Source organism: Monodelphis domestica, chromosome 4 (assembly GCF_027887165.1).
Source record: "Monodelphis domestica isolate mMonDom1 chromosome 4, mMonDom1.pri, whole genome shotgun sequence".
Taxonomy (NCBI): domain Eukaryota; kingdom Metazoa; phylum Chordata; class Mammalia; order Didelphimorphia; family Didelphidae; genus Monodelphis; species Monodelphis domestica.
Window position 1 is genome coordinate 373642944 of NC_077230.1, and position 27381 is coordinate 373670324.

The 27381-nt window shown below is 53.9% G+C and overlaps 1 protein-coding gene across 2 annotated transcripts in view; it reads right to left on the bottom strand.

The window, feature by feature from the left end:
- Positions 1-1261: 1261 nt before the first annotated feature.
- Positions 1262-27381, bottom strand: part of ZNF362 (zinc finger protein 362) — a 31955-nt gene continuing 5835 nt past the window's right edge. The window contains exons 2-9 of one of the 2 annotated variants that reach the window (XM_007492973.3): positions 20651-20721; positions 10713-10776; positions 10244-10490; positions 9846-10167; positions 7038-7262; positions 4359-4437; positions 4084-4242; positions 1262-3786 (exon numbers count right to left, since the gene is read on the bottom strand). In XM_007492973.3, the coding sequence (XP_007493035.1) occupies positions 3670-3786; positions 4084-4242; positions 4359-4437; positions 7038-7262; positions 9846-10167; positions 10244-10490; positions 10713-10776; positions 20651-20688 (1251 nt within the window). In that variant the 5' untranslated portion in view covers positions 20689-20721 and the 3' untranslated portion in view covers positions 1262-3669. The remainder of the gene's footprint in view (positions 3787-4083; positions 4243-4358; positions 4438-7037; positions 7263-9845; positions 10168-10243; positions 10491-10712; positions 10777-20650; positions 20722-27381) is intronic. The other variant, XM_007492975.3, reaches the window with a different exon arrangement.

The following is a 27381-nucleotide window of genomic DNA, read 5'->3' on the forward strand; positions in this document are numbered from 1 at the left end:
AGCACCTATAGCACACCGGGCAGGAAATACAGAAAGTGAAAGCAAATTGTAGGTGGAAGATCCCCGGTCAGAGACCAGAAGCCAGGCTACTGTGCAATCCCAGAGCTCCTCCCTGTGTCCTCCCAGCCTGGCGGAGTCGGGAAGTGGGGTGGCTGCCAGGGTCCTTGGAGAGTCTGCATTGGGCTGCTTGGCAGTGGGAGGGGGCTGTCTAGGCAGCAGTGGCTCGGGCGGGGAAGGGGGAGATCTAGAGCTAGACTCCTGCCTCTAAGCTGACCAAGAAAGTTTGCCCCAATCCCCATCAGGCTCTGGGTAAAGTCTCTGTCCTTAGAGATTCCTCCCTGTTGCTAGTAGGGCTGCCCTCAATCCCCATCCCAGGAGTCCAGTCTGCTCTTCCATCCTGGCACTGCCTTATCCTCTCGTGGGCCTGGATCCCTCACCTACAAGCTTGCCAAGGGATCTCCCTGGAGAGCTCTTCCAGGGCCTTCTTCCTGGTCGGGATCTAATGCTGAGGTCACCATCAATTTTGGGACAGAATGGGAGCTTTTCCTTGGATGGGTAAGGTCCAGAAGAGAGCAAAACATGGACCAAAAGGTGGTAGCTCCTCTGCCCTATGACTAACACTTACCACTGATAATTCTTTACAAAGGACTTTGTAGGGGGCAGCTAGGCATCTCAGTGGATAGAGCTGGAAGTCCTGGGTTCAAATTTGACCTCAGACACTTCCTAGATGTGTGATCCTGGGTGAGTCACTTCACCCCCATTGCCTAGCCCTAACCACTCTTCTGCCTTGGAGCCAATACATAGTATTGATTCCAAGATGGAAGGTGAGTTAAAAAAAAAAGTACTTTATAAATACCCATTAATTTGAGCTTCACAATGAATGGGGTGATATTATTCTCTTGTTCTATAGGTAAAGAAAAAGACTGAAAGGCTGTGCCTCATCCATGAGTCAGCTTGAGCCTAGAGCTCGACTCCTCTTCCAGCCACCTGCTGGAGAACACTCAGCCCTTGATTCTCCAGGCTCATGGGGAAGCTGGGCCCAGGAAGGGTCTTCTCAGGCCTACATTGGCAGTGCTGATTTCAGGAGGTGCCTGCCCATTCGACAACCTCAGGTCAGATAGCCCTGAGCCAGGAGAACCATTAGTCCCAGGGGAAGAGAGGGGTAACGAAGGGAGGAGTGGGGAGGGGTCCCCCAACCTCCCTCATCTGCACAGTACCCCACTGCCCGACTGCCCACAGACCACACCAGGACACCTGCAGCTCCCAGTCGTAGTACAGTTTTATTTTTCACAACAGAGAAATACAAAGAGCATGGGGCTTTTAATTTTTTTCATTAGCTTTTTTCCCCACATTTTGCTTTTTAAAAAAATGTTCTTTTTAACATAATGCAAACTTTCCCTTCTGAGGTCCCACCTCCTTGGCCCTGCAACGCCAGGTCCCAAAAGCGGACAAAAGAATGAAACATCTGGAACCGTTCTTCTTTCTTAGTAAGGGAACTAGATCTAAATTCGGTGGCCTGGAGGTTCCATAGACAAAAGAAAAGGGGGTGTTAACAGGTGTGTCAGAGCGTATTTACAGGGTATTAACATGCTGACAAAAAGGCTACAATACTGAGTTATCATACAACATCGAAGGGTCAGAAACAAGGGAAAAGAACCCAGTGAAAAATACGTGGAACCAAAGGGCATCAAACAGCTGGTCAAACAATGACATTGTTAAGGCTTAAAAAGTGTATAAAAATAACACAGTTAATATTCAGAACGGAACTTAAAGATACAGAAGATATAGATGAGTTTTTGTCTAGGTTTTTTTTTTTTCCTTTCTGGTGAGGGGGTTGTTGGGGCTTCTCCGGGCTCTGTACATGGATCCTATATACATGGGGAGACACGAATGGCTTTCAGATCAGGGTGGGGGTGCTGGGGCTGGCTGCCAGGCCTTCTGACTGGCCGCTTTCCTCAGTGCCCCTCCACTCCTGAGGGACCCTGCAGGGATGGAGGTTTGGGGATGGGGTGAAGGGGTTCTCTGGCCTGGGCTTTAGCACAGGGTGATAAGTGCCATTGTTATTGGGTTGGGAAAGAGGAGGTGACTCAGAATTCTTCTCTCATTTGCCTCAGGCTGGGGCAGGTGAGTGTCAAGGCCCCAGAGCCAGTCCCCTCCAACCCTCAGAGGCAGGCCCGGCCTTTCCCCCCTGTTGTTCCCCAATAGACTGAGGCCCCTCACAGCTTGTTCTCTCAAAGCCTCGTTGGTACAGAGGACTTGGAGGGGGGGTCCCCAGGCCTGAATTTCTCCAGGGCCTATTGGGACAGAGAACCTTGGGGGGGGAAAGAGTCCACTCCCCATTTTGCAATATGGCCCCTGGCCACTGGATTGGTGAGCTTTCAGGGACTTGGCCTGGCCTGGCTGCCTATGCCTCACCCTGGCATGGAAGACACACAAACATCCTCTCCAAAGTTAGGGCTCTGTTCCCCATCCTGGGGGGTCCAGCGTTATCCTGGGGTGGAGGATGGGTATAGTTCCAGGGAAGCTGGACACAGTAGGTCCCCAATGTAGAGAAGACGGTATGTGACTGGGCAGATCAGGGAGGGTTCCACACCCCTACTCCAGGGTCAGGGAGGTCTTGCAGAGCCCCTCCCCCTTTCTGACACCAGAGTCCACTGGCCTGCCCCCCACCCTACCCAGCCCTGGTCCCAGCCCCAGCCCAGAGCAGACAGGAATGTCAGGAGAGGTAGAGGAAGATTCTCATCCTAGCCAGCACTGGAGGTAGACTGGGGCCTTCTCTACTGGAGTCTCAGAGGAGTCACAGGGCCCAGGGAGCACCATTGTCAGAGGGAGGGGAGGGCCACTCTTAGGACCAGGCAGCGGAGGCCAAAGCCCCCTCTCAGTCTCCTATGGCCCCCTCTCCCCTCCCCTCCCCAGGCCCTGAATGGAAGTCCCAGAGATGTTGGGGGCTCACGGAGGTCCGTGCTAGGGCCCTGCCTGGGCCATAGGCCTTTGGGCTCTGGGGGAGGCAAAACCGGGACCCTGCATTTGGGCTCCGATCCCAGCTCCTCTCCCCTAGCTCCAGGCTCCCTTCCTGCCAGCTCCAGCTCTGGCCCTAGACTCCGGAGTCCAGCCCATTCAGAGGCTACAGTTGTCCCTTGGGTCCAGGGGGCCCCTGGGGCACTTCCGTGAGGTCTCTGCCATCTCCCCTGCTCCCCTGGGCACGGCCCAGCGGAAGGCGGGAGGCCCCCACCCCGTGGTTCTCCGTGTCCATCTGTCCAATTTTCCTTTTGATTTTTCCATTTTAGCAGCACCAACTTCTTGGCCAATAAATATGTTTTGTTGTTATTTTTTAAAAAGGAAGCAGAAAGAAGAGAAAACAAAGAAAAACCAACCCAATGAAGGGAGGGGATGAACTAAAGACAACCCAACAGAGAGAGGTTCAAAGTGCTCTGAAATCGTCTTTGGATGTCACCAAACTGTCCAAAATCCCCCTGCGGCCTTTCCTGCCGCAGCCGGCCAGACTTCCGAGCCTCGTAGCAGTTAATTGGACTGAACTGAACTGGCGCTCCTTCCTGGAGCCGGCCCGGGGCGGGGGAGCTCGGGGGTGGGGTGTTCTGATTGGTGGTTTCTGTGCCCGCCGGGGGAGGCTGGGGGGCGGGGACACGCAGAGCTGAGGGGGCCCTGGGTTCAGATGAGCGAGATCCGCACAGGGATGCCGGGAGACTCCGTCCTTTGGGGTGAATGGTGGGTGACCAGGTGCTCCACCACAGTGTGTTTGGACATGTGCTTCATCAAATATGTCTCCTGGGGGGGGAGAGAGAGGAGGGGGCTGGCTGAATGCCCGGGGCAGAAGGGCTCGTCAAGGAGCACCCTGGCCGCCGGGCGCCACCCTGTGGCCACTGCTGACAACTGCACCTTCCCTCGCATCCCCGCACCTGGAAAGGCCCCCTCTGCCTCCAGGCACCGGGCAGCTACCAGGCCTCGGGCAAGGCAAGGAAAAGAGAGGGCCGCTTCCAGATAGAGCCCCAACCGGTCTGACCCTGCAGCCCAGCTCCAGGGCGTCCATCCCCGCCTTCTGGCCATGCCCCAGGCCCCACTCACCGAGGTGTAGGCACGCCCGCACATGCTGCAGCAGTAGGCCTTGGCGTGTTTGATGGCATGGGCGGAGAGGTGGATCTGCAGGGACGCGGAGTCTGTGTATGCCCGGTAACAGTTCGGACACTTGTACGGTTTATCTTTATTGTGCTGTCGCTGGTGAGACTGAGGGGAAGGCGAGAGTGTGGTGAGGGCCCCGCCCCCGCGCCCCGGCCCCGCCCCCCGCGTCCTCCAATGCCTCCCCCTCCCCTCCTCTGGGCACCACGGCAGGGGGCGCTGACCTGGAGGTTGGAGAGCTGGGTAAAAGCCTTTTCACAGCCGGGATGTGGGCACTTGTAGGGTCTGTCTCCAGTGTGAATTCTGCAATGGCACCCCGGGCACAGAATGAGGTGGGCGCTGGGTACCGGCAGGCCCCAAGGCAGACTGCCTCCAAATCTTCAAGCCGCCCCCTCTCCCAAAGGTCAGGGCAGCGATGCCTACCCACAATGCCCCGGGGGAGGAGGTGGCTGTCCGCCCTCAGTCTTCTGCTGCCATTTCACCCATCTCATTTGGCCCAGCTCAGGTTAAGTACTCCAAGACTAAATTAGAGGTGGCTCGAAGGATAGTCAGGCCTAGAGATGGGAGGTTCTCAGTTCAAAGGTGGCCTGACACTTCCCAGCTGGGTGCCCCAGGGCAAGTCACAAACCCTAGCCTAGCCCTGACCCTCTTCTGCCTCAGGATATTTATTATTCAATTTAAAGACCTAAGTTAAAAAAAAAAAAGATTGAATTAGAGACATCCTTTACAATCCTCTAAGACCCCGGGGTCTTTTCCTAAGGCACCAGCCCCAGACTCATCTTTTGAAAGCTTATCTTTGGTTTTTCCATTTCAAAACTGAGACTTCTGCTGGGTTTGTTTCTGGCCAAATATTTCTGGATGTGGATTCTAGCATCCAATATGTTAGCGGCTCTTCCCAGCCTAGGCCATCTGTAAGGGCGAGGAGCCCACCATCTTTGTCATCCTCTAAGTCACTGAAAACCTTGGGAAGGGTAAAACGGGAGGACCAAGGCCTTCTCTCTTCCCCTTACTCTGGCTGCTGTGGCCTATGGACTGGGATCTGCCGAATATAGACATTCCCTCCAGAGATGCAGGGTGCGACTCCTCCGTGTCCATCTGCCCCACGTGACTCTAGTTCAGCACTTCCTGCTGTCCTGACTCAAAGGGTCTGGCAGAAGGGAGGGGGAGAGGGAGCTGTGCCCCAATTATGTATGCCTCACATTTCTTGTTTACATCCATGACTTAACACTTGTGTGCTGGAGTGTAGTCCCCAGTAGTGTCCTGAACAATATGGTGGCTGTCCCCAACTACCCATGGGGACTCTTCATTCCTTTATTCCTCTAGCTTTTCTGATTCTTGACCATTTCTTTGTACATTTTCTGAGTGACTTCCGGACACCTGAGGTGACTCTCCAAAGGGCAGAGGTGCCCCATGACCCAACCCTGATCTCTCACTCCAAGTATGAGCATTTTGCAGAGGAGTGGGAGAGTGCCTGCCATATGTCCAGTCTCCTCTCCTCGAACTGGGCCCCTCCAAGGTTCTTGTGGGCTAGCTTGTGAGGGCTTGATGTTTGATGAGACACAATGGACAGTTTCCCCTTAGTCCAGGGGACTCTTTCCTTTCCCCCCTTCCTTGCTTTATTTCCTTCCTTCCCTCTTTTATTTCCATCCCTCCTTTATTTCCTTCCTTTGTTCCTTCTTCCTTCCAGGGTGTTTTAAAGTCCATAATCACAGAATCTTGGAGTTGGAAGGATGCCTCAAGAGGCCCCTCTCCCATACATGCTGTCTGGCCACTTAGTGAAGGGGAGATCACTACCTTCTGAGTAAGACCACTCCTTCCACCTCCCACCCCTCTACATACTCTTCCAATCAGTTGCACAGCCCTTGGCTATTCCACCAATAGGAGCTGCCATCTCTCTGCTCTGGCTGTCCCTGTGCGTGGGATGCTCTCCCTAATGAGCTCCCTAAAATCTCCTAAAATCCACCTCCAGGAAGCCCTCCTCAATCCCCCTTAGTTATGCTACTCTGTTCTGGTCACTGTTTCCTGAATATGGCTTGCTTTGCTTATTGCCTACGACATTAGGTGAGCCACCATCTCCACAACTTGAGCCCCGCCGGATGGAGGCTGATGCCAGTATGCCAGCTGCATGGGTTGAGGTCCCCCCCAAGGACATTTTTGCAAGTTTATATGGATTCAAAGCCCCTCTGCTATAAAAGCCCCTGGGGAAGGAGGCTCCAGGGTAGAGAATCAACCAGGCCTCCTTTCTCCATGCGTTAAAATGGGGGGGGGGGAGAAGAAACATAATTGGCAATAAATAATTTTAAAAAATAACCCTTATTCCCCTGGGGAGAAACAGTAGTTAAAAAAAAAAGGTGATGGATCCCTAGTCTGTGAAACAGGGCTCAGGTGCTGGCTCCGTCTCTGTAATACAGGATCCAGAAAGCCCGGGCTCTCCTAAGTCTGGATGGGGGCCTCTTGGACCTTTCAGGCCCATGTGTGAAGATGTCCCAACAGAGCAGGCGAGCACAGGGCCCGAGACAGGGGAGGCTGGGCAGCTGCCTCTTAGATGGGTCCCAGGGAAAGGGCCCACCCTGGAGGGAGGCACTACCCTTGGCATGCCTGCATGAGTCTCAGCTTTATTCCTCTGGGATGGGCCTGAAGGGCAGGAGGAGGCTCCAGCTTGACAGTGGGTGGAAGGTGCTCTGTAAACCTGAGGCCACTACAGAAGGGCCCACCATCACCAAGGGGCAACAGCCCAGCGAGACCTACTTCCCCCTCTGGGGACAGACGGGCTCAAGGGCCAAGGATTCTAGGAGATTCAGGCCCTCATGCTTCCTCTGAGGACCTCCTGCAGATGAGGAAACTGAGGCACAGGCCGTCGGGGCCAGCTGCTGTCTCCCTTTGCCCCCCCAGCATCCCCATACCTGGTGTGCTGCTGGAGGTGGGAGAGCTGGCGGAAGGACTTCTCACAGTAGGAGCAGTGATAGGGCTTGACGCCCAGGTGGATGCGCAGGTGCTGGGCCAGGTAGGAGGCGTTGGCAAAGGACTTGGAGCAGTGCGGGCACTTGTGCGGCTTTGCCTCTGTGTGCGACTTGGAGTGGATCTGCATCTCGGACTTGGTGAAGAAGGTCAAGGGGCAGACCTTACACCTGGGAACACAGGAAACAGACCATGGACTGGCTGGAGCCTGGCAGAGTGCCCACTCACATACCCAGCAGAGCGCCCCACTGTGCCCGCTTACCCAGCAGAGCACCCCACTGCACCCGCTCATGCACCCAGCAGAGCTCCCCACTGCACCCACTCATGCACCCAGCAAAGTGCCCCACTGCACCCGCTCATGTACCTGGCAGAGCACCCCACTGTGCCTGCTCATGCACCCAGCAGAGCTCCCCACTGCACCCACTCATGCACCCAGCAGAGCTCCCCACTGCACCCACTCATGCACCCAGCAAAGTGCCCCACTGCACCCGCTCATGTACCTGGCAGAGCACCCCACTGTGCCTGCTCATGTACCCAGCAGAGCACCCCACTGTGCCTGCTCATGTACCTGGCAGAGCACCCCACTGCGCCCGCTCATGTACCTGGCAGAGCGCCCCACTGTGCCCGCTCATGTACTCAGCAGAGTGCCCCACTGTGCCCGTTCACCCTGCAGAGCACCCCACTGTGCCCACTCATGTACTGAGCAGTGCCCGACTGTGCCCGCTTACCCAGCAGAGTACCCCACTGCACCCACTCATGAACCCAGCAGAGCACCCCACTGCACCCACTCATGTACCCAGCAGAGCACCCCACTGTACCCGCTCATATACCTGGCAGAGCGCCCCACTGCACCCACTCATGTACCTGGCAGAGCGCCCCACTGTGCTCGCTCATGTACTCAGCAGTGCCCCACTGCGCCCGTTCACCCTGCAGAGCACCCCACTGCGCCCACTCATGTACCCAGCAGAGTGCCCCACTGCGCCCACTCATGTCCCCTGGAGCCAGTGTGCCCCCTTCCTCCTCTCCACTCTGGGCATTTCTGGCTGCCCCCAGCCTGGAACGTTCTCCCTCTCCTTCCTTTCTACCTCCTTCCTTGCACGGGACGCCCCTGCCTGTCCCCCTAAGAGCCTGCGCCTTCCCTGCTCTCCCTCACATGGTGTCACTCTTCATCGCACCAGCCGTTGGGCAGAGCCCACTCCTGTCTGTCTGCACCCCGACTGTCCCTCACGGCTACTCTTTCTGCCCCCGGGCCGAGCACAACCCACTCCATTACTGGCTCAGGCCTGGAGCCAGGCGGCCTCAGACACCTCTGAGCCGTGCGACCCTGAGCCAGTCACCCAACTGTGCTTGAATCCCTGGGACGAGGAGGCCGCCAAGTGGGCCGGGGTCTCTGCTGAGAGAGCCCATGGGGTCCCCAAGGCAGACACGTCCATCCCTTCCTCTTCTCCAGAATCAAAGCTCCTGTTACCTTTAGGGGCCCCTTTCCCATGCTGCCATCCCGGGCTCCCCAGCTGGGCTCCTACTTGCTCCTGCAGCCCGGCCTTCCGTGGGTCTTCTCTGGGAGGCCCCGGCCCTCCGGCCCTCTCAGCCCAGCTTCCTCTCCCCTCCTGCCCTCTTCCTTCTACCCAACCAGCCCTGAGCCTAGAGCCCTGACGCTCCACCAGCTCCTACCCTGAGCCCAACACTGAGCCCCCTCCGGCTCAGTGACCGATGACCATGCCTGGCTGTCTGTCCCGGGACCCCAGGCCAAGAGTTCCGAGGTAAGCTAGGCTGAGCCCCGTGTCACACATGAGGATGACTGCACGGACGGCCACTGACTCCAGACACCCTTTCCACCGAAGCGCCTCCTGCACGCGGCCTTTCCCAGCGGCCCTCCTCCTCTCCTCCCTTCCATGGCTCCAGCGGTCACTTCGATGCAGAGGACGCCCAGATTTTCATCTCCAGCCCTGACCTCTCTGCCTCCCTTCAGTCTGCCCGCTCCTCGTCGTCCTCAAGGATGGGGCTCACCCCACCCCCTCATGAGCCCCTCTTCCTCCTGCAGATAGCTGCCATTCACACGGATCCCCCAGCAGGAACCGCCCCAGCAGGCCGAGCCGCCTCCACACCCCCATCCTATCCTCCCCACTTCCAGGTCAGCCTCTACACGCTGCCAGGCTGGGCAGTGCTAGTCCCAGAGCCAGGCAGATGGGCGCTCAGCCCTGCCTCAGACACTACTTAGCTGTGACCGGAGCCACTCGCTCCCTTTCTGCCTCAGTTTTCTCATTTATAAAATGGGGGCGACTGTTGTGAGTACCAAATGGGACATCTGCACAGTCTGCCTGAGCAAATCTATCTGGTCACATCCTTGGGGGTGCACTACGGCCCAGCCAGAGGGCCCGCATCCCCCCCCCCAGCTCTGCCCCTGAAGGCCCCTGAGGCCTCAGACGAGGCCCACCTGGAAGGAGGGCCCAGATTTAGGGTCTGGACACGGGCCTCCCTAGCAGGTGGTCTCCTAGCCAGCGGCTCCTTTGTTCTCATCTAGGTTGTTGCTGGGACCCCAACAGAGCCTCCTCATGTGGAAGGGGGAGCCGGGCTCTGGGGGGGATGTGGATCTCCACAGAGGCTCACGAGGGAGCAGGGGTGGCTCTGGGCTAGCAGGACAGCCGCATCCTCAGAGATATCCCGGCCTTGGAGGCCCGATCCAATTCCACCTCCACCCATCCAGCCTCACTCTCTGGGGCGCCCGGGAGCAGAGGAGGGGAGGGGGTCCCCACCTGTATGTCTTCCCCTCTTTGGCGGTCTCTCCTGAGGCCAGGATGGGGTACGGCACCACGAGGACGGGCGGCCCCGAGGGGTTTTCGGCCTTGATCTTCTTGCGGCCCCGCTCTGTTTTGGGGGCTCCCAGCAGGCTGTGGCCCTGAATTGTCTTGATGGAGTCCAGGATGGGGGGGCTGGTGATCCCTGAGATGAGGGTGGGGGAGGAGGCGATGAGGCGGCTCTGGCTGGTGGAGGTGGGTGTCGAGGGGGTGCTGGTCCCCGTGCCGGTGCTGGATTCAGAGGTGCTAACTGCGGGGGCCCGGGAGGACAGCCCCAGCCCTGCGAGAGAAGACAGAGAAGGAGCTCAGGCCCTGGCCCCTCCCTGGCCCCCCACCCATTCCAGGCCCCCCCTTACCCGTGACGGTGCTGGTGGCGGGCCGGGCGTGCAGGGCCACGTCGGGCTGGGGTACGGCCTGCGGGTGCAGCCCCGGCACCTGCTGCAGCTTGGGCAAGGACATGATGGACTGGCTGCTTTCGGCCGGGGATGGGGGGACCAGCAGGGGCTGCTGAGAGGAGACGGACGTGGGCGGCAGGTGTGGGGGCCGGATCTTCTCTGCCATCAGCTGCTCCTTGATTTTGTTGATCAATACCAAGTTGTCCAGCTGGAAAGGGCAGACGAAGGGCTGAGGGGGAGCCCCGGCATCCAGCCCACTCTAGACCCTCTCCCGCCGGGCTTGGGGTTCTGGTGGTTTTGTCTGCCTGTCCTGCAGCCTGTGCCCAAGATGAACCCCCTCCCCCCAGTGGGCCACAGCCAGTGCCCCAGACTGCCCAGGTAGGTGTGAAGCCAGCTGGGGCAGGGGCAGGAGGAGGAGAAAAGCTCTTACCTGGCTGGGCATGGTGGGAGGAGGGGGCCAGAAGTAGGGGTTGTTAAAACGAGGTTCGGCCATCCTGCAGGGAGAGAGAGACTGTCACAGGGAAGAGATCCTCCTCATTGGCCCCTGACCCCCTCCCAGGGTGCCTCAGCGGCCCCGACAGGGAGGGAGCCACCCCCAGCCTCTTAGGCTCCTTCTGGAAACAGGTGCCAGGGAGCTTCAGGGATGTTCTTCCAAGTCTGTGGGAGTCTACAGCCCAGGGCAGGCCCTGGCCACCACCGGCCTCTTCTCTGCTCCCCAGGGGCTGCTGGAGGATGCCACACTGAATGGGCCTGGCCTCCTTGGCATCTGGTCCCGCACCTGCCCCAGCAAGTCCCCGAGGCCGAGGTGATCCAGGCCCCTGGCGTCTCCCGCTAGGATGACACACGTTCCCAGGACCCTCTGGGGCCTTTGGCAAGCAGGAGACCCACCGCCACGGTACCAGGGAGCGGAGCTCTCCACCCATGAATGACCCTGCGGCCACAATGCATCTTAACATGGTCAGTGATGAGTCACCCGAAGAGCCCCTTCCCTCCAGCAAACACCTGACAGGAGACAGGCCTGGGGTGGGCCCGACCCCTTGGTGCCTCCCCTGAGGAACTGGGCCTTTTGGCCTCTGCCCACAGGGACCCCACCAACAGGACGGCCACGCTCTCTGGGAGCCCCGTCCTCCCTTCGGGCTCACAGCCCCGGCCTGACCGGCCTTGGGCAGCTCTGGGTGTGAATCATTTCTTTGACTGCAGAGTGTATCGGGTCTGCCCTGTGCTTGGCACCGAGGGGCAACTGGAAAAAGTAAGTGCTTCTGTGGAGGCGGCCGAGGGTGGTGGTGCTAGAGGCTGGGGGGCCAGGTTCAAGTCCCACCTCTGACCCTTACTAGCCGGGTGAGCTCGGACAAGCCACTTTCTTTTTCCGGACCTCAATTCCCTCATCTGTAAAATGGAGACAGTAAGACACGGTGCTAGTTCCCTCCCTCTCAAGGGTGCCGTGATGGTCACATGAAAAAAGCAGGTGATTAACAACCCCGAGCCCACGGAGCTTTGGGTGCTGTGGGTTGTGCTGTGGCTAAACACACACACCTCTCCCCACCCTGGGTCAGGAATCCTGGGCTGCCCATGCCGGGGTCGGAAGGGACCTGAGAACCTGGGATGGTGGGACGCTGGACGTGAGAATGTGGAACGTCTGGCCTGGAGACCCCGGAGCCTCAGAACATGATCTGTGAGAGCCGGAGGAGCTCTTGCTAGAAAATGGAACGAGGTAGTCCGAGGGGACCTTGGAGCACCGAACGTCAGGCTAGAAGGTGCCCCTGTCTGACCACTGAGGCTCGGGGAGGAGAGGTGGTCTGGCCAGCTCCTCATTGGCTCCCTGACTGTGCCCGAGGGCCGTCCACCCCTGCTGCCCACAGGCCCTGCTCAGAGCTGGCTTACTCCACAAGCTCGTACCCGCCTGACGGGCTACGGAGGGGAGAAGCAGAGCTGATCAAAGTCCTTCTGCTCAATCCTGGCCCAAGAGTGGGGAAGAATGGACCCCCGCCGCCAACGCGGACAAAGGCCTGTTTGCAATGCTGGGGGAGACAGAAGCACGACCATGAAGACAGGGTTCCTGACCTCCCTGAGCCCACAGTCTGGCTGGGGAGAGGAGATTTTGATGCATTGCCCAAGAGAGGCAGCTGAGTGGCTCAGTGGATTGAGAGCCAGGCCTGGAGACGGGAGGTCCTGGGTTCAAATATGGCCTCAGACACGTCCTAGCTATGTGCCCCTGGGAAAGTCACTTAAATTAACCCTCATTGCCTAGCTCTTACCACTCTTCTGCCTTGGAACTTTACTTCGCATCAATTCTAACACAGAAGTTGAGGGGTTCAAAAAACCAAACCCCTGGAAGAAGATACAAGACAATAATACAAGCAGGAGTGAATGGAAAGAGCCCCAGGCTCAGGGCAGGAAGCCTGAGATCTAAGCTGATGTCTCTTGGTGATTTTAGAAAAGATCAGAGTTTAGAGCAGGGTCAAATCCCTTATTTGTCAAATGAGGAAACTGAGGCAGAAAAGGCAACTGACCTGCCTCTAGCCACCTAGAACAGGATTGGAACTCAGACCCTTAAATTTTTTACAAGTTACTTCTCTCCAGCCCTCAGTTTCCCCAGATGTAAAGTAGGAATAAGAATAATTTCTGTTTCATTTATCTGCCAGGAATGGTACAAGAACCAGAGAGGTGTGAAATGCCACAAGAGAGCTGTTAGGCAATCTGAAGCAGGAAGGAAGTAGGGCATTCAGGGAATGCCAGCCTCCGAACCTCTGCTGCACCTCCACATTCTGGTGCTTTGTTCAATGAACCAGGCTGAAAGTGGGGGTCAAGTCACGGGGCTTCCAGCCATTTCTCCTCTGCTGGAGAAAGCCCTGCCGCTATCTATCCCTCAAGTCCCAAAGGCCTTAGAGGCCGGGTCCTCTGAGTCTCCAGCTTGGGCACCTGGATGGGTATCAGCTAGAGGATGTCTCCCCAGAAGTAGGATTTAGAACTGGAGAAAGGGGAGATGATCTGGACCAACTGCCTTCACTCTACAGATGAGAAGCTGCCCCAGACAAAGGGACAGATTAGCCCCAGCTATTTCCTAGCCACACCAGGACTCTAAAGTTGAGGGTCTTCCCGCCAGAAGCAGGTCAGAGGGCCCCTGGAGGAGATGAGAAACGTCCTCTTTCATCAGTGAGTCCCTGGGTCGGACGAGTAATACTGCACAAACTGAGAACATGGACAAGGGCAGTGGAGGGGGTGCACGTGGGGCAAAGAGCTGGGAGACAGCGTAGAAGGCAGCTTGTCAAACCCCTCATTTTACTGATGAGAAAATGTATCCAGGGACACACAAGAAACCTGGTGGCAAAGATCTAAGTCCAGCCCAGGTCCTCTCAGTCCAAAATCCAGCCCCTTTCACTGCCTTCCTCTCCTGGCATGTGAAGCTTTCCCTGATCCCACGATGAAAGGGCTCTGTCCCTTCTCATGGCATCCTTGGGTACCTTCTCTGCTCCATCACCCCTGCCTCCTATCACAAGCAGCTCAGCTGTCACATCCTTCTTCCAAACCCAAGGAGAACAGAAGGATCTCTAGGGTCAGAACTGTCACTGGTCCCATGTGGCCCGTTTCCTAAATGTCTGCGGAATCCTTTGGAGGGTAGGGAATTTCTGACTGTCTCCTCAGCACCCAACAGAGTTCCTGGCACAAAGTAGGCACTTAATAAAGCCATATGAAATCAATGGATAAACATTTATTAGGCACCTACTCTGTGCCAGGCACATTGAGGAAATAAGAGGACAAAGATGGTCCCTGCTCTCAAGCAACTTGGAATCTGAGGGAGACCTCCTCCCAGAGGTCCAGAGGCTGGTTTTTTCACTCGCCCTCTCCATCTAGAGGCAGAGTCACAGAAGCCCCAGTGGGCATCTTGAGGCACCCCTTCTGGCCAGAGCAGATTCAACTCCCTGGGACATCTGAGGGAGCCATGGATGGCCATCAGAAGAGCCTCTCCAGCCTTCTTTCCCCTCTAAACTCTCTTAATTATATCCAATTTATCCTCTATAGAGCTTGTGGTCCATAGATTGAGAGCTCCCCGAGGACAGGAACTGTCTTTTGCTTTTCTTAGGATTCCCAGCATTTAGTACGGTGCCTGGCATAGAGCAGAAGATGCTTAGAAAATGTTTAATGACTTCCCTGCTTCTAGCAAAGGGGAGAACAAAGGCCCTGCATCCTGACTTTGGTGAGAAGCAGGACTGGGAGAAGAGCTCACCAGCTGCCTGGGTTTGGGTCAGGACCCACCAGGACTTCCAGAGTCCAGTCAGTCCTGACCCTGAGACACAGAATGCTAGAGCTGGAAGGCCTCAGTTTCCTCATCTATAAAACAAGAGTGAGGTTGTATTTGCAGGCCTCTTGGGTCTCTCTGGTCTAATTCAGCCACTCTCTTTTCTAAAAACCAACCCAACCATCAACCACCAACAAAAAGCCCCAAGGATCAGAAAGGGCAAATGGTGTGTTTAGGGGCACACAGCCCAGGCTCCATGAGGTCAATGCTTCTTTAACTGGTTCTGCCTCTTCTTCCCATTGGTCCAATGGGCCTCTGCCAAGGCCTTTGTCCTCTCTCCCTGGGACTGGCCCTCAATGGCTCCTGCTTCCTGTTTTGTCCCAGACAGCACACAGGATTTGTCGTCAAGGTCCCGGAGTGAATAAATCTAGACCAGGCTCCTTTATTTATAAAACTAAGAGGGTGGAACTAGATGGACACCCGTGAAGCCCAGGCTAAGCAGGAGATATGAATGATACAGAGACAGGCTCTGCCTCGGGGAACTCAAAGTCTAGTAGGAGGTGGGGGGGGGGGATAACACATAGGCCACACAAAACTGTACTACAGGGAGGACCACCAGAGAAAGGACCACACTGAGCAAGGGAGGCTAAGAAGATGATTGCTTCTGGCTGGTGGCTGGATCACTGTGGGGCTTTCCTGTGAGGGTGATATTTGAGCTGGGCCTTGAAGGCTGCCTCAGATTTTGAACTCTCTCCTCCTCCTCCTCCTCCCTGGTGGAGCTAATATGGCTCCTTCACTGCCCTGGGACACACACTCACTCCTACCTTCAAGGTCTAGATTTTTTTGGCTGGCATATAACGATGCTAATGCCCCAAGAGTCAGGGTGATCCCAAAGTGAGCCAGGATGCCTGGGGAGGCAATAGATTCCCTCTTATGAGAGGTCTTCAAACAGAAATAGAGATATTGTTCTGCAAGATCAAAGATTTTAGAGTTGGAAGTAATTTTACAGATGAGTAAAATGAGGCCCAAAGACATTAGATATGTCTTTAGATATATTAGATAGGTCACCGAAATAGTGACAGGACATTCAGGTGTTGCCAGCAGATGAGGTCCTTCCTCTAAAATCTGGGGACTCCATGATCCAGCCTATGTTGGTTGGGCTGAGGGGCTCCAAGAGCCTTCTTCCTGATCTTCTATCAGCAGCTCAAATAGCACCAGGAACAGTAAGCAAGGTCCGAGGAAGTCCAAAGGCCAAATAAATAAGAAATTTAGTTCCCTAGACTCTGGCTTTCCTCTATGGAACCCAGAAGGATGTTAACAAGGCTTCAGAGCAGCCCCAAAAGATGTCACCAAATCCATGCCTTCAACCATCCCCCCTCCCATTTTCTCAAGGGAGATCCCCTCTGGCATCAACCACCCATAGCCCAAGTGGCCGTGTTTTAGCACAGTTCTAGCATTTCTGGCCTTCGGTTGTATAGGTCATATGAGAAGCCAAAATGCAGAGGGAGAAAAGGATCTGCTGCTATCAGACCCACTGATGGTGAGGGAAGAGACAGGAATACTATTAAAGTGGGCTGCTGGGTGGCTCAGTGGACTGAGAGCCTAGCCAAGAGACAGGAGGTCCAGGGTTCAAATTTGGCCAGACGCTTCCTAGCTGTGTGACCCTGGGCATTGCCTAGCCCTCACCTCTCTTCTGCCTTGGAACCAATACACAGCATTGATTCTAAGATGGAAGGTCCAAGGGTTAAAAAAAGTGTTTTTAAAACAAACTATTAAAATCAGGCACAAGCAGCGCAAAGTAAGGGAGACAATAGAGGGGGAACAGCCCACTGCCATGGCTGGGTGTTTAATGGTGACTATGACTTATTGAGCAATAGTTCCATTAGACTCAATAATCCTGCTTTGAAGAAGGCAGATACAGCACTGTCCATTGTAGAAAGACTTCCATCCAAAACTGAAAATGTTTCTGCTTCCAGGCCATTTATTCTAGAAGCCTTTAGGAGAGTGGAGGTTAGAATCACAGGATCGAGGCACGTCAGAACTCCTAGAAAAGGGGACATAGAACCCAGAATGTCAGAGCTGGGAGGATCCTTAGAGCCCAGAATGTCAGAGTCTGAAGGATCCTTTAGAACTTGGGATATCAGAGCTGGAAGGGACCTTAGAAAGAGAATATCAGAGCTGGGAAGGATCTTAGAACTCAGAATGTCAGAGCCTGAAGGACCCTTAGAAAGAGAATGTCCAAACTTGGAGTGACCTGAGAACCCAGAATATGAGAGTTGGGAGGCACTTCAGAATTGGAAGAGACCACAGGAATAATCTAGCCAATCCCTTTACTTTACAAACTAGGAGGACTGAAGGGCTGACCCTTCCAGGTCATCCCTTCGCTTCTTTCCGTCTCATCGCACTGATCTCTCCTGATTTAAAAATACGAAGTGGCGTTGCACAAGTGCCACTCTACCAAATGTGTACAACAGCCTCACAAAGTTAGTAAACTAAAGTATTTGCCCTCTGTAGAGCTTTGGGTGCTAGAATGAAAAAAATCTGTTATGACAAGGAAAAAAGAAGGATGAAGGAATCAGGTGTTACGGATCTCTGTCTGGTAACACCCTACACACATCTCTGCTGGCAGAGGTATGGTAATAACCTGGCTCTGGAGTCAGAATGCCTCAGTTTCCCTGTCTGTAAAATTGGGGGCTTGGCCTGGCTGGCCTATGAGGTCCTGTCCAGCTTGAGATCTATGATCCTGAGCCCTTTTCTGGAGGGACAAGCCATTTTTTTTTTTGGTCAAATCTCTAATTCCCCAAAAGCACAATAGGGGAAGCTTGGGCACAGAAGTGCCTGTTTGAGAGCCAAAATGTTCTCACAATTTCCAAAGGCTTCCTCCTCACCTCATTCATTCCTCAGTGCTTGAAATGCCTTCCCTTTTCCAAATTTTGCCTGGCCTTTCATGTGAAAGGCAGTGTGGTGTGGGAGGCAGAGCTGGCCTCTGAGGCAGGAAGACCCTAGTTCACGTCCTGCTTCTAACCCATTCTATTGCTTTCTGGTGCTGCGGACAACTCTCCAAGCTTGCAGCAGAGAAGACACCCTCCTGCCCCTGAGAGGATCCTGTACCCATTAAAGACGAGGTTTTGTGCCTCCAGAACTCTTCGAGGTGAGGCTTCCCTTCTCCCTAGTCTTCCTGACCTCCCTGTCCTCTGAGCTCAAGGACCACAGGATTTCCCCAGTGAGGGAGCCTGCTTCAGAGTTCCTGATAGCATCTGGTGTCTAAGTCATCTCCTGGGGTGAAATGTAAGCTCACTGAGGACAGTCTGTCCCATAGCTCCCAGATGTCCAGCCCTGATCCTCCAAAGCCCCCAGCCTGGAGGTACAAGCAACGGCGATCCTTTTACCCCAGGGCCCAGGTCCAGGACAGCCACTTCCTTTCTGTCTTTGTATTTCCAGTCTCTGGCAGAGCTTCTTATCTCCAGAGGGGAGCTCCTGGGATTAAGGGCCAAGAGCTTAGTTGACTGTCATAGTGCCATCCAGGGTCAGGTGTTCTGGGTTTGAAAACTGATGGTATTTGGAGAAGGAGCATGGTGTGGTGGACAGAGACCCAGGCTAGGGACCTTTGGGAAGCCCTGGGTTCAGATCCTACCTCTGCCATCGTCTGGGGCCCCAAGCCACATTCTCTATTCATTGCAAAGAAGGTGATGCCCGACTCTGGCAAGGGAAGCCTCCTCCTCCTGAGAATCCAATGAAATCTCAGGATCTGTTTCTATCAACCTCCCACCCAGTCCCTTTGACTCAGCCCTTCTGGGCCCTGTTGGGGTATTCCCTCATAAATGGCTATCAGATGAAACCCCTGCCCTCAAGGTCTTTCCATTCTCTGGTGGTGAAAGAGGACACAGACACAGATAGATATGATACAAAGTCGAGTGTGATGGCAGCAGACATGGCCAGACCAGATCGCTTAGCACAGAGCTGGAGAAGGTGCCAGGAAAGCCAGAGGAGGGTGAGAACCTTTCCTGGGGTGGGGGGTGAGGGTGGATCAGGGAAAGCTTCAGGGAGGAGATGGCCCCTGGGCTGGGCCGTGGAGGGGGGGAGAGTTCAGAGAGAGGGGCAAAAAGGAGAATAACTAGCATTTCTGTGGGGCAAAGCATCTGTAGAGTCAAGCTCCTGGGAGCATCCTTCTCCCCTTGGACCCCCTCAGAGTGATGCCCTCTGAGAGCCCGGCATGACTCGCCGCAACTCCCTGTGAGCCCAGGCCGTGCTGTAGAGGGCCTCTGAGGGTTGGGAGCCACGAGAGGTCTCTCCGTAGGGCTGGGGAGCTGCTGGGAGGGGGCCTGAGGGACAGGTGATGGGAGAAGCTGCTGCAGTGGAGAGAAAGGGGTGGTTGCAAGGAGAGTGACAGACCGAGTGCTCTGCGTCACGGAGACCCTCAGACCCTCCTCAGAAGAATGAAAGCAAAAGTCAAAAACCCTGGGCCAACCAAAGAAACCAATTCTACTGAAATATGTTTAAAACAAAAAGAAAGAAAGAAACTTCAGGGGTGGCTGGGGGGGGGGGGGAGTGGCTAGAGAGCCAGGACTGGAGCCAGGAGGTCCCAGGTTCAAATCTGATCTCAGACACTGCCTAGCTGTGCTGCTTGGGCTAGTTTTAATTCCCACTGTCTGGCCCTGATCGCTCTTCTGTCTTGGAGCTGACATTTAGTATCGATTTAAGACAGAAGCTAAGGGCTCAAAAATCTCCAAGCCCAAGTCACACCTCAGCCCTAAGAGCCCTGAAGGAGGGCTGAGTGTAAGAGCAGGAGAAGGGGCTGTCCAACCACCCCCTCTCACCGGAGGGGGCAGAAAGGCCGTGACTCGCCCAGGGTCACAGGCCCGGTTGTATCTGATTCGGTCCCAGCTGCCTTCTCCACCACAAGCCTGGTGTCGAGAGGATGGTGACGTTACACAGCCATGAGGAAAGACAAAAGAGGATGGAGTGTGTCTGGGTAGCTGGAGAGCCAGGCAGGGAGCATGCATTAGCCGTATTCTACAGACAGGGAGACTGAGGCTCTGGGAGGGGGCAGGGAGGAAGGGGCTGGGAACCATCTGGGGATCCAAGCTGCCCCACAGGCTGGGGGCTCTTCCAGTTTCAGGCCTGCAACCCCCTGGCTCTAGAAGCCATTCACAGCAGTCTCCTCCTGGGTCCATGACGGGGGAGACCCTTATGGTTCTAGATCTTACACCCAGCAGGAAGATTCCAGAAGAGGGGGCCTGGGCCTGGGGAGGGGTGGAAGATTGGGGAGAGCTTCCCAGAGAAGCTAGGGGAGCTTGGGGGCCTGGGGAGGGGTGGAAGATTGGGGAGGGCTTCCCAGAGAAGCTTGGGGAGCTTGGGGGCCTGGTGAGGGATGGAAGATTGGGGAGGGCTTCCTAGAGAAGCTTGGGGAGCTTGGGGGCCTGGGGAGGGGTGGAAGATTGGGGAGGGCTTCCCAGAGAAGCTTGGGGAGCTTGGGGGCCTGGGGAGGGGTGGAAGATTGGGGAAGGCTTCCCAGAGAAGCTTGGGGAGCTTGGGGGCCTGGGGAGGGGTGGAAGATTGGGGAAGGCTTCCCAGAAAAGTTGGGGGGGTGTTGAGGGGTGGGCAAAGGTGCAAAGAAGCAGGGAGTGGCCTGATGGGGGCAGGATGGGCCAGGTGAGCTGGGGAGCCAGCCAGAGGCAGCATCGTGAGATGAAGCAGAGCAGGAAGCCCCCTGGCTAATGACTGCAGCAGAGGTGATGAGCTCTGGGGATGTGAGTTTCTGCCTTAAACATTGAACCCCTTCCAGGTTTGGCAAGGAAAAGAGCAGAACGGAGCCAAGGGGGGCCGGGGCTGCCCCATGTCCCACCGCCTTGCCTTGAAGCCGTCACCAGGCCCAGGGTGCCCGGAGGAGCCCCGCTTGGCTCCCAGCCTGGGGCTCCTGGGCCGGAGGGGGCGCTTTGGAGGCCCCCTTCTGGGACAGGGCACACGGCTCTTCCAGAAGCATCCGCACAGACACCAGGCAAGTACACACAGGGATGCACACAGACACGAACATGCACACGTATGGGCAGGCACACATGCAGAAAGGACACACGGATACACCAACACACAGAGACGCACACCGACATGCATGCATACAAACACAGACATACCGTGTGTGTGACAGACCCTTTTGCACAGATCTGACCATGTCACTCCTCTGTTCAAACTGGTTCCCTATGACCTACAGAATAAAGTACAAACCCCTTAGCTTGGCATTCAAGGCCCTCCACCATCTGGTGACCCTCGACCGACTCCCCTCCACTTCCTCGACACCCCAGCTAGGCCGGATGGCCCCCACTGGGGCCGCCCTGTCTTTGCTTGTGTTCTCTACGCCCAGGGTACCCCCCGCCTTGGCCCCCCTCTATTTTTCAAGTTCTTTCCCACTATCTGAGGCCTGCCGTGGAGGCCGCCTCTCCTGGGAAGCGTTCCCTAGCATCTGCCCCCTCCGCCAAGCCGGAGCTGGGAACGGTCTTCCCCCAACTGAATTTGGGAGCCTGGATGTCGCTGCAGGTCGGATCTGGGGAAAGAGAACAAGCTCTGTTTGGCAGGACCTGAGTTCAAGGCTCTGGCCAGGCATCCGGAGGGAGGGAGATGGCCTGCGGTCATGGAGGAAAGCCAGGGGAAATAGAGGAAGAAGGGGAGAGGGCCAAGGATGAACCCCAGCACAGCAGGGAGAGAGCGAGGAGCCTGGGGGGCCTGGCGGCTCTGGAGGATGGTGGGGGGGGAGGGGCTCTGGGGAGAAAGGCCGGGAGGACGCAGGCTGTTCTGAGAAGGAGCAGAGACCTTATGAGGGCCGGGAGATCCCAGAAGGCCCTGAAGATGTCCCAAAGGTCCCAGAGACAGGGAGGCTGAGGAGAAGCAGAGAGACGGCGCTGCCTCTCCTGTGTCAGAGCAGAGGAGAAGCGGGGAAGGCAGAGGGGGAGAGGGTCTCTGCCTCTCGGAGGACCTGCAGGCGGGGCCCCTGGGATTCACAGGGCGGTGACCACCCGACTCCCTCTCCATACGGATGGGTCCTGGCTTTGCAGAGGAAGGTGATGGAATCCCAAGTCTGACATTTTTACTAGCTTTGGGTACCTGGGGACTCCGGCCTCAGTTTCCTCACCTATAAAAAGGACATGATAATAGTCCCTGCCTCACGAGGTTGTTCACATAAAGTTCTCTGCTCACCTTGAATACTAATTTTCAGTCATGAGAAATAATTAGTATTAATTAATAATAATTACTACAATTACACCAAAGGGCCTGTTCTATTTCCTGACCTCCCTGAAGGGTGGCAGGAAAGCAGGGCCAAGATGCTGGGCTCTGGCTGGGGGCCATCCGTTTGGTGGGGAAGAGTCTCCTTCCCTGCCTCCGAGAGGAGGGCCCGCCTCAGCAACAGAATCCTGGGTCCCCCCTCCCTAAGTGGTCAGGAACTTCCAGACCCGGGAATGGCCTGATGGTCCTGACCCGAGCCCTGGGAGCCCCACAGAGGCAGGCTGAGAAGGGCCGGGAGGAGTGACACTAGGGTGGGTGGACAATGCTCCTGGATGGCTGGGAGGTGCTTTTATTGCATGTACATCATTGCTAGGATCGCACAATTCCACCTCCTATTGGTACAGGGCTTTTACCACTTCAAAGGGCTTTCCTGATGTGAAAGCACTGTGGGGCAGCCAGGACCAGCATCTGGGCAAAAATCCCATTTTAAAGAAGAAGACCCTGAGGTGCCGGGAGACTCCTTCCCATTTTATCCTGTCTATATTTGGTGGATACCTGGCCGTTGACATGCCATTGCCCCATTTAGAGTGTTAACTGCTTCTTTTTTTTTAAATAACCCTTTCCTTCTGACTTAGAATCTATATGTATTGATTCCAAGGCAGAAAGAGTGGTAAGGCGTAGGCAATCGGAGGTAAGTAATTTGCCCAGGGTCACACAGTTAGGAAGTGTCTAAGACTATATTTGAACCCAGGACCTCCCGTCTCTAGGCCTGGCTCTCTATCCACCCCTCCAGTACTATTTCTATGACAACATCATGTTTTCTAGGGATTCCATTCTGTGTCCAGGGGCTGCACAGGCACACTGCAATCAGCATTCCCCTGCCCTCTCCACCCTCCCTAAGGATGCAAACTGCCTGGGATCTCCAGCTCTGATCAACCCCCATCTGAAGTGGTGCCACGCAAAGCCTGCCTTCACACATCCTTCCTCAAGTGCAAGGGTTCCATCATTCTGTCAATACATATCTATCATGGGCTTAACCCAGGGGGGAACACCAAGAGGGAGGAGGCAATATCTGCTCTCATAGCACTTACAGTCCAATAAACAATTTACAAACACAAATATGCGGGAAATTTAGGAGAGCTGGACTGTGCCATTTTCATTTCAACTAAATGCAATTCAACAAGCATTTAGAAAGTGTGTACTGCTTCACAGGAGCTGTCCGAGGGGTACAAGATACAAGGGAAAATGGACTGGGTCCTATCCTCAAAAAGCTTCCATTCTGTGGTGAGAGACAGGCAGAACATACAGAGAGATAAAGAAAGGACTCTAAAAGGAACTTGATGGGTGCTCTATGCCTTAGGAGGATGGACAATAAAGAGGTCAGAAAGTATGATCCCAAAGGCTGAGATTTTCAGAGAACAATCCATTCCAGGCAGACAGCTTCCAAGAACAAAATTCTGGCTAACGAGATCCAATGAGAGAATGGAAGGAAATATCTAAAGATATCCAAGGGCTTGGTCCTGCAGGGAACATCTGGGCTAGCTTTGATTTTGAAAGGATGAATCCTGAAAATGGATACAATGTTGGAGAACTGATACAAATATGAAACTCAGACCCCAGAACGGGGTCAGGAAAGCTAAAGGCTGAGGCTCACTAGAAAGGCTACAAACGCTGGAAAGGGAGGAGGAAGCCCAGAGGTCAAAGATAGAAAGAAGGGTCACAAATGCAACAAAGTACTCCTAAGAGTCACTTTTTGTAGCAGCAAAGAACTGGGAAGAAAACATATCCACTGACAAGTTATGATACATGAATGTAACAGAATATTATTGTGTTACCTGAAACAATGAAGATGAAGACTTCAAAGAAGCCTGGGAGAACTTTTATAAACTGATACAGGTGAAGTAAGCAGAACCAAGAAAATGGCATACGCAAGGATTATAACAATATAAATGAAAAGGGGGGGACCTAGGAAAGGAAACTCTGTATAATTGTGGTGACCAACTTTGACCTCCAAAAAGACAGGATAAAAGGTATGTCCTTCCCCCTCCCTCCTTTGGAGAGGCAAGAGATGATGGATGGCTGTAGAATATTGCATTTCTCTAGGGACTCTTACTTTTCCCCCCTCTGCTTATTTTGCCTCTAGGGGTGAGGAAGAAAGGAAGAAAGGGACATATTTGGAAATTAAGAGGATGTAAAAACAACAAAATTCTTTTTTTTTTTAATGTGTAAAGGCAAGAAAACCAAGGGAGACTAAGGGCCCCTGCTTGGAGAAGATGGAGAAAAAGATACCACAGGCCTGGGAGGAAACAACCTAACTCGATTCCTCTTTGGCTTTGGTTTCCAACAGTACCATATGTCAGTTCAAGTATTACTGTGTGAGCACTCTTGACAAAAACAAAACAAAAAACCTGTAAACAAAGTGGGTGGTTGTCAAAGATGTGGAGGTAGAGGGTCTGGGTTCAAATCCCATATCTGCCACTTACTAGTTTCAAGCCTTTAAGCAAGTTACTTTAAGTATCAAGGCCTCAGTTTTTTCCATCTGTAAAAAGGAGGTGGCCAAGGAGACCACTAAGATTCATTCCAGCTCCAAAGCTTTGGTACTCAACAACTGGGGAAGAATTGGACAAACTGGGGTTTATTAGTTTTGGGGAGACAGGATCTGGACTTGCAGTAGCAGCAGCCCCAGACATCAGAGATTATAATTTAAGTCTAAGAGTTGCTTGGAGCCCTGAGACATCAGGAGATATGACCACAATGATGTGCCAAAAGCAAGATCTGAATCCCATGAAGCCTGATGGCAAGACCCCCCCCCCACCTCCAATCAGGTTGCCTTTGGAGTATATGACTATATTTGAATATTACTGCATCATTAGAAATGGTGAGCAGAAGGAATTGAGAGCAGCACGAGGAAGAGCTGGGTAAACTGAGGCAGAGCAAAACAAGCCACACCAGAACAATATCCCAAATTACTACAACCCTGGAAATGAAAAGAATACTAAAAGACAGCTGAATTCTGAATGACCGTAGAGGACAATCCCTGGTCCCAGGGAACAGATGAGAAAATGTTCCTTTTGGTAGAGAAGTGGGGGGCTCAGGGTATAGAATGACTAGATTACTTGATTGGTTTTCTTTGTTATATGGGAAGGTTCCTTTAGAAGACAGGTATATTTGAAAACTACTATGATGTTAAAAACAAGAGGCATCAATAAAACTAATTTAAAAAACAAACAAACTAATAATGAGGAATAAATATGTAGGTGATTGAGTGGACTGAATAATGGACAAAATAGCTAATGAGATAGTGGCCTGAGCTAATGGAAATAAGTGTCCCACCCAATAAAGGAGCTGACAGTCTCACTGTCTCTGCTTGGGGAAAGGAATAAGTAGTTATTACTTGGGGGAAGTAAGTGCTATTAAGACCCCCATTTTACAGCTGAGGAAATTGAGTCAAGTAGGGGTTAAATGACTTGTCCAGGGTTCCACAGCCTGTAAGTGTCTGAGGACATATTTGAATTCAAGAATTCCTGACTCCAGGCCCAGTGCTGTCTATCCACTGCCCCATAAGCTGCCATGGTCAGATAATATTTGGAGTCTTGAGCCCCATGTTTTAAGAAAAATACTGACAAAAGCTTCAGCGTTCAGAGGACGGCAACCAGGATGATGAATGGACTGGAGATCATTCTAAAGAACAGTAGAAGAAACCACAGGGCTTTGGGGCCTGGAGAAAATTTGGGGTAAGGGGAGGTGGAGGAGCCTGTTCTGCTTGACCCCAAAGAACAGAACTAAGAATAATGGATGGCAGAGAGACAGATTAGGGTTGGGCAGAATCCAAGTTTTTCTATGCATCCAAGATTTCATCGGAACAGGCTGGCCTCTGTGCTGCTGAGCGGACTCTTGCTCAGGCATGGATTAGATGGTCTCCCTTCCTACTCAGAGCTTCTGAGAGCCTTCAGACCAAATGTGAGAAAAGTCAGAAGAGAGGCACAAAGGCTGAGGGCAAGCAAGGGCTCACTGGGGGCTGGACTTCAAATCCTGGAGCTGTGTGACCTTAGATGAGTCCCTTAGAGCTTGTAGCCTTGATTTTCTCAAGTCTGGCTGACCTCTATGATCCTCGTTAAGAGGATGGCATCTGAACTAGGTCTCAAACATGGACAAGATTTTTAAAAGCCCAAACAATAAGGAAAGATCTGTGCAAATGAAGACAAAAAGGCAGAAAGGCATGACATTGTGCAGGGCAGAGTCATCCTGAGGGAGTGAGGAGAGGAGAGACCTGGGTCCTAAACTTGGCTTCCCCACCAGCTAGTTATGTGATCTTCAGCAAATCACACACTCTTCCTGGGACCCGATTTCCTCATCTGTAAAAACAACAGTTCTGAAAGGAGGTCTCTTCCCACCTCTGAGGTTTCAACCTCAGACTTGGGTCCAAATCGCTCAGAGGGGAGAGGGTAAAGGGCCAAGCCCCAAGATTGGAGTATCTGGATTCTGGCCCTGCCTCTGGGACTACTTGGGGCTAAACATATATCAAGTCTTGGGGCCCCAGGCCATTCTCTTGGGCTGCAAGTTTCAGATCAGACCAGATCAGCACCAGTAGAGCAAGGTTCCACACCAGGAATTCTGGAGCTAAATGTAATCCCAGGTCTGGACCAAAACAAGGGCCAAGCACAGCATCAGAAACAGAAGAGGTTGGAAAGAGCACAAATACCTGATTATGGAATGCTGAGAGCAAGAAGACATCTAAGAACTCCCAGCAGCCTTCAAGGAGTGGCAAGATTGATTCCCCCATGATCCTTTATTACTGACTGATAGGGGTCCCAGGATGAGCCCAGGGTCACTGCCTGGGGCCAGAAGGAACCTCAGGGGCTGTCTAGTCCAACCTTCCCAATTTGAAAGGAAAGGAAATTCTAGCTTCAAGAGGTTAAGTCACTTGTTTAAGGTCACCCAGTGAGTAGGTGACAAGAGACAGGATGTGAACCCAGGTCCTCTAACTGCAAAACCTGAGCCCTTCCAGGGAATTCCAGGCAGAGGCAACAGGATGAGCAGAGGTGGGAGCAAGACTTCCTCACCAGACTGAAGGTCCAGAGCGGATGTGTCTCACTTGGGGGGAGGGGGTCCTCTCTGTCTGAATAGAAGGAAGATTAAGGGGGCTAGGAGGTAGAGAGGTCCAAACTCCAGTGGGTTGGAAGGTGGTTACTTTGTCTTCACCAGAGCCAGCTTATCTTATCAATATGGAAGCCAGCCAGGAAGGAAGATGAGGGAAGTGAGGGCCCTTGAGGTTCTGAAAATTGACCTCCCTCCGAGCACTTTCTGCCAGGGCCACCCAGTCCCAATCCCTGAGATCAGGCTGTTTTCTGGCTGCCAAATCCTTCTAAACTGTAGGCAAGCCACTTCCTGTCAAAGGTTAAGAGAATGGGGCAAAGGAGTCTGGGAAATGATCATTTCTCCTTACTCAGCATGCTGTGGGGCCCCTGATGCCCCTCCAGCCCAGCTGGCTGGATCCCAAAAGGCTACCCCAACAGGGACTTACTGGCAAGAGAGCAAACAGAACAAAAACTTTGTGTCCAGAGAATACTCAACTTGGAAAGACCCTGAGTAGCTGTGGGTCAGTCACTTAACTTTTCCTGACTTCAGTTTTCTCATTTGAAACATG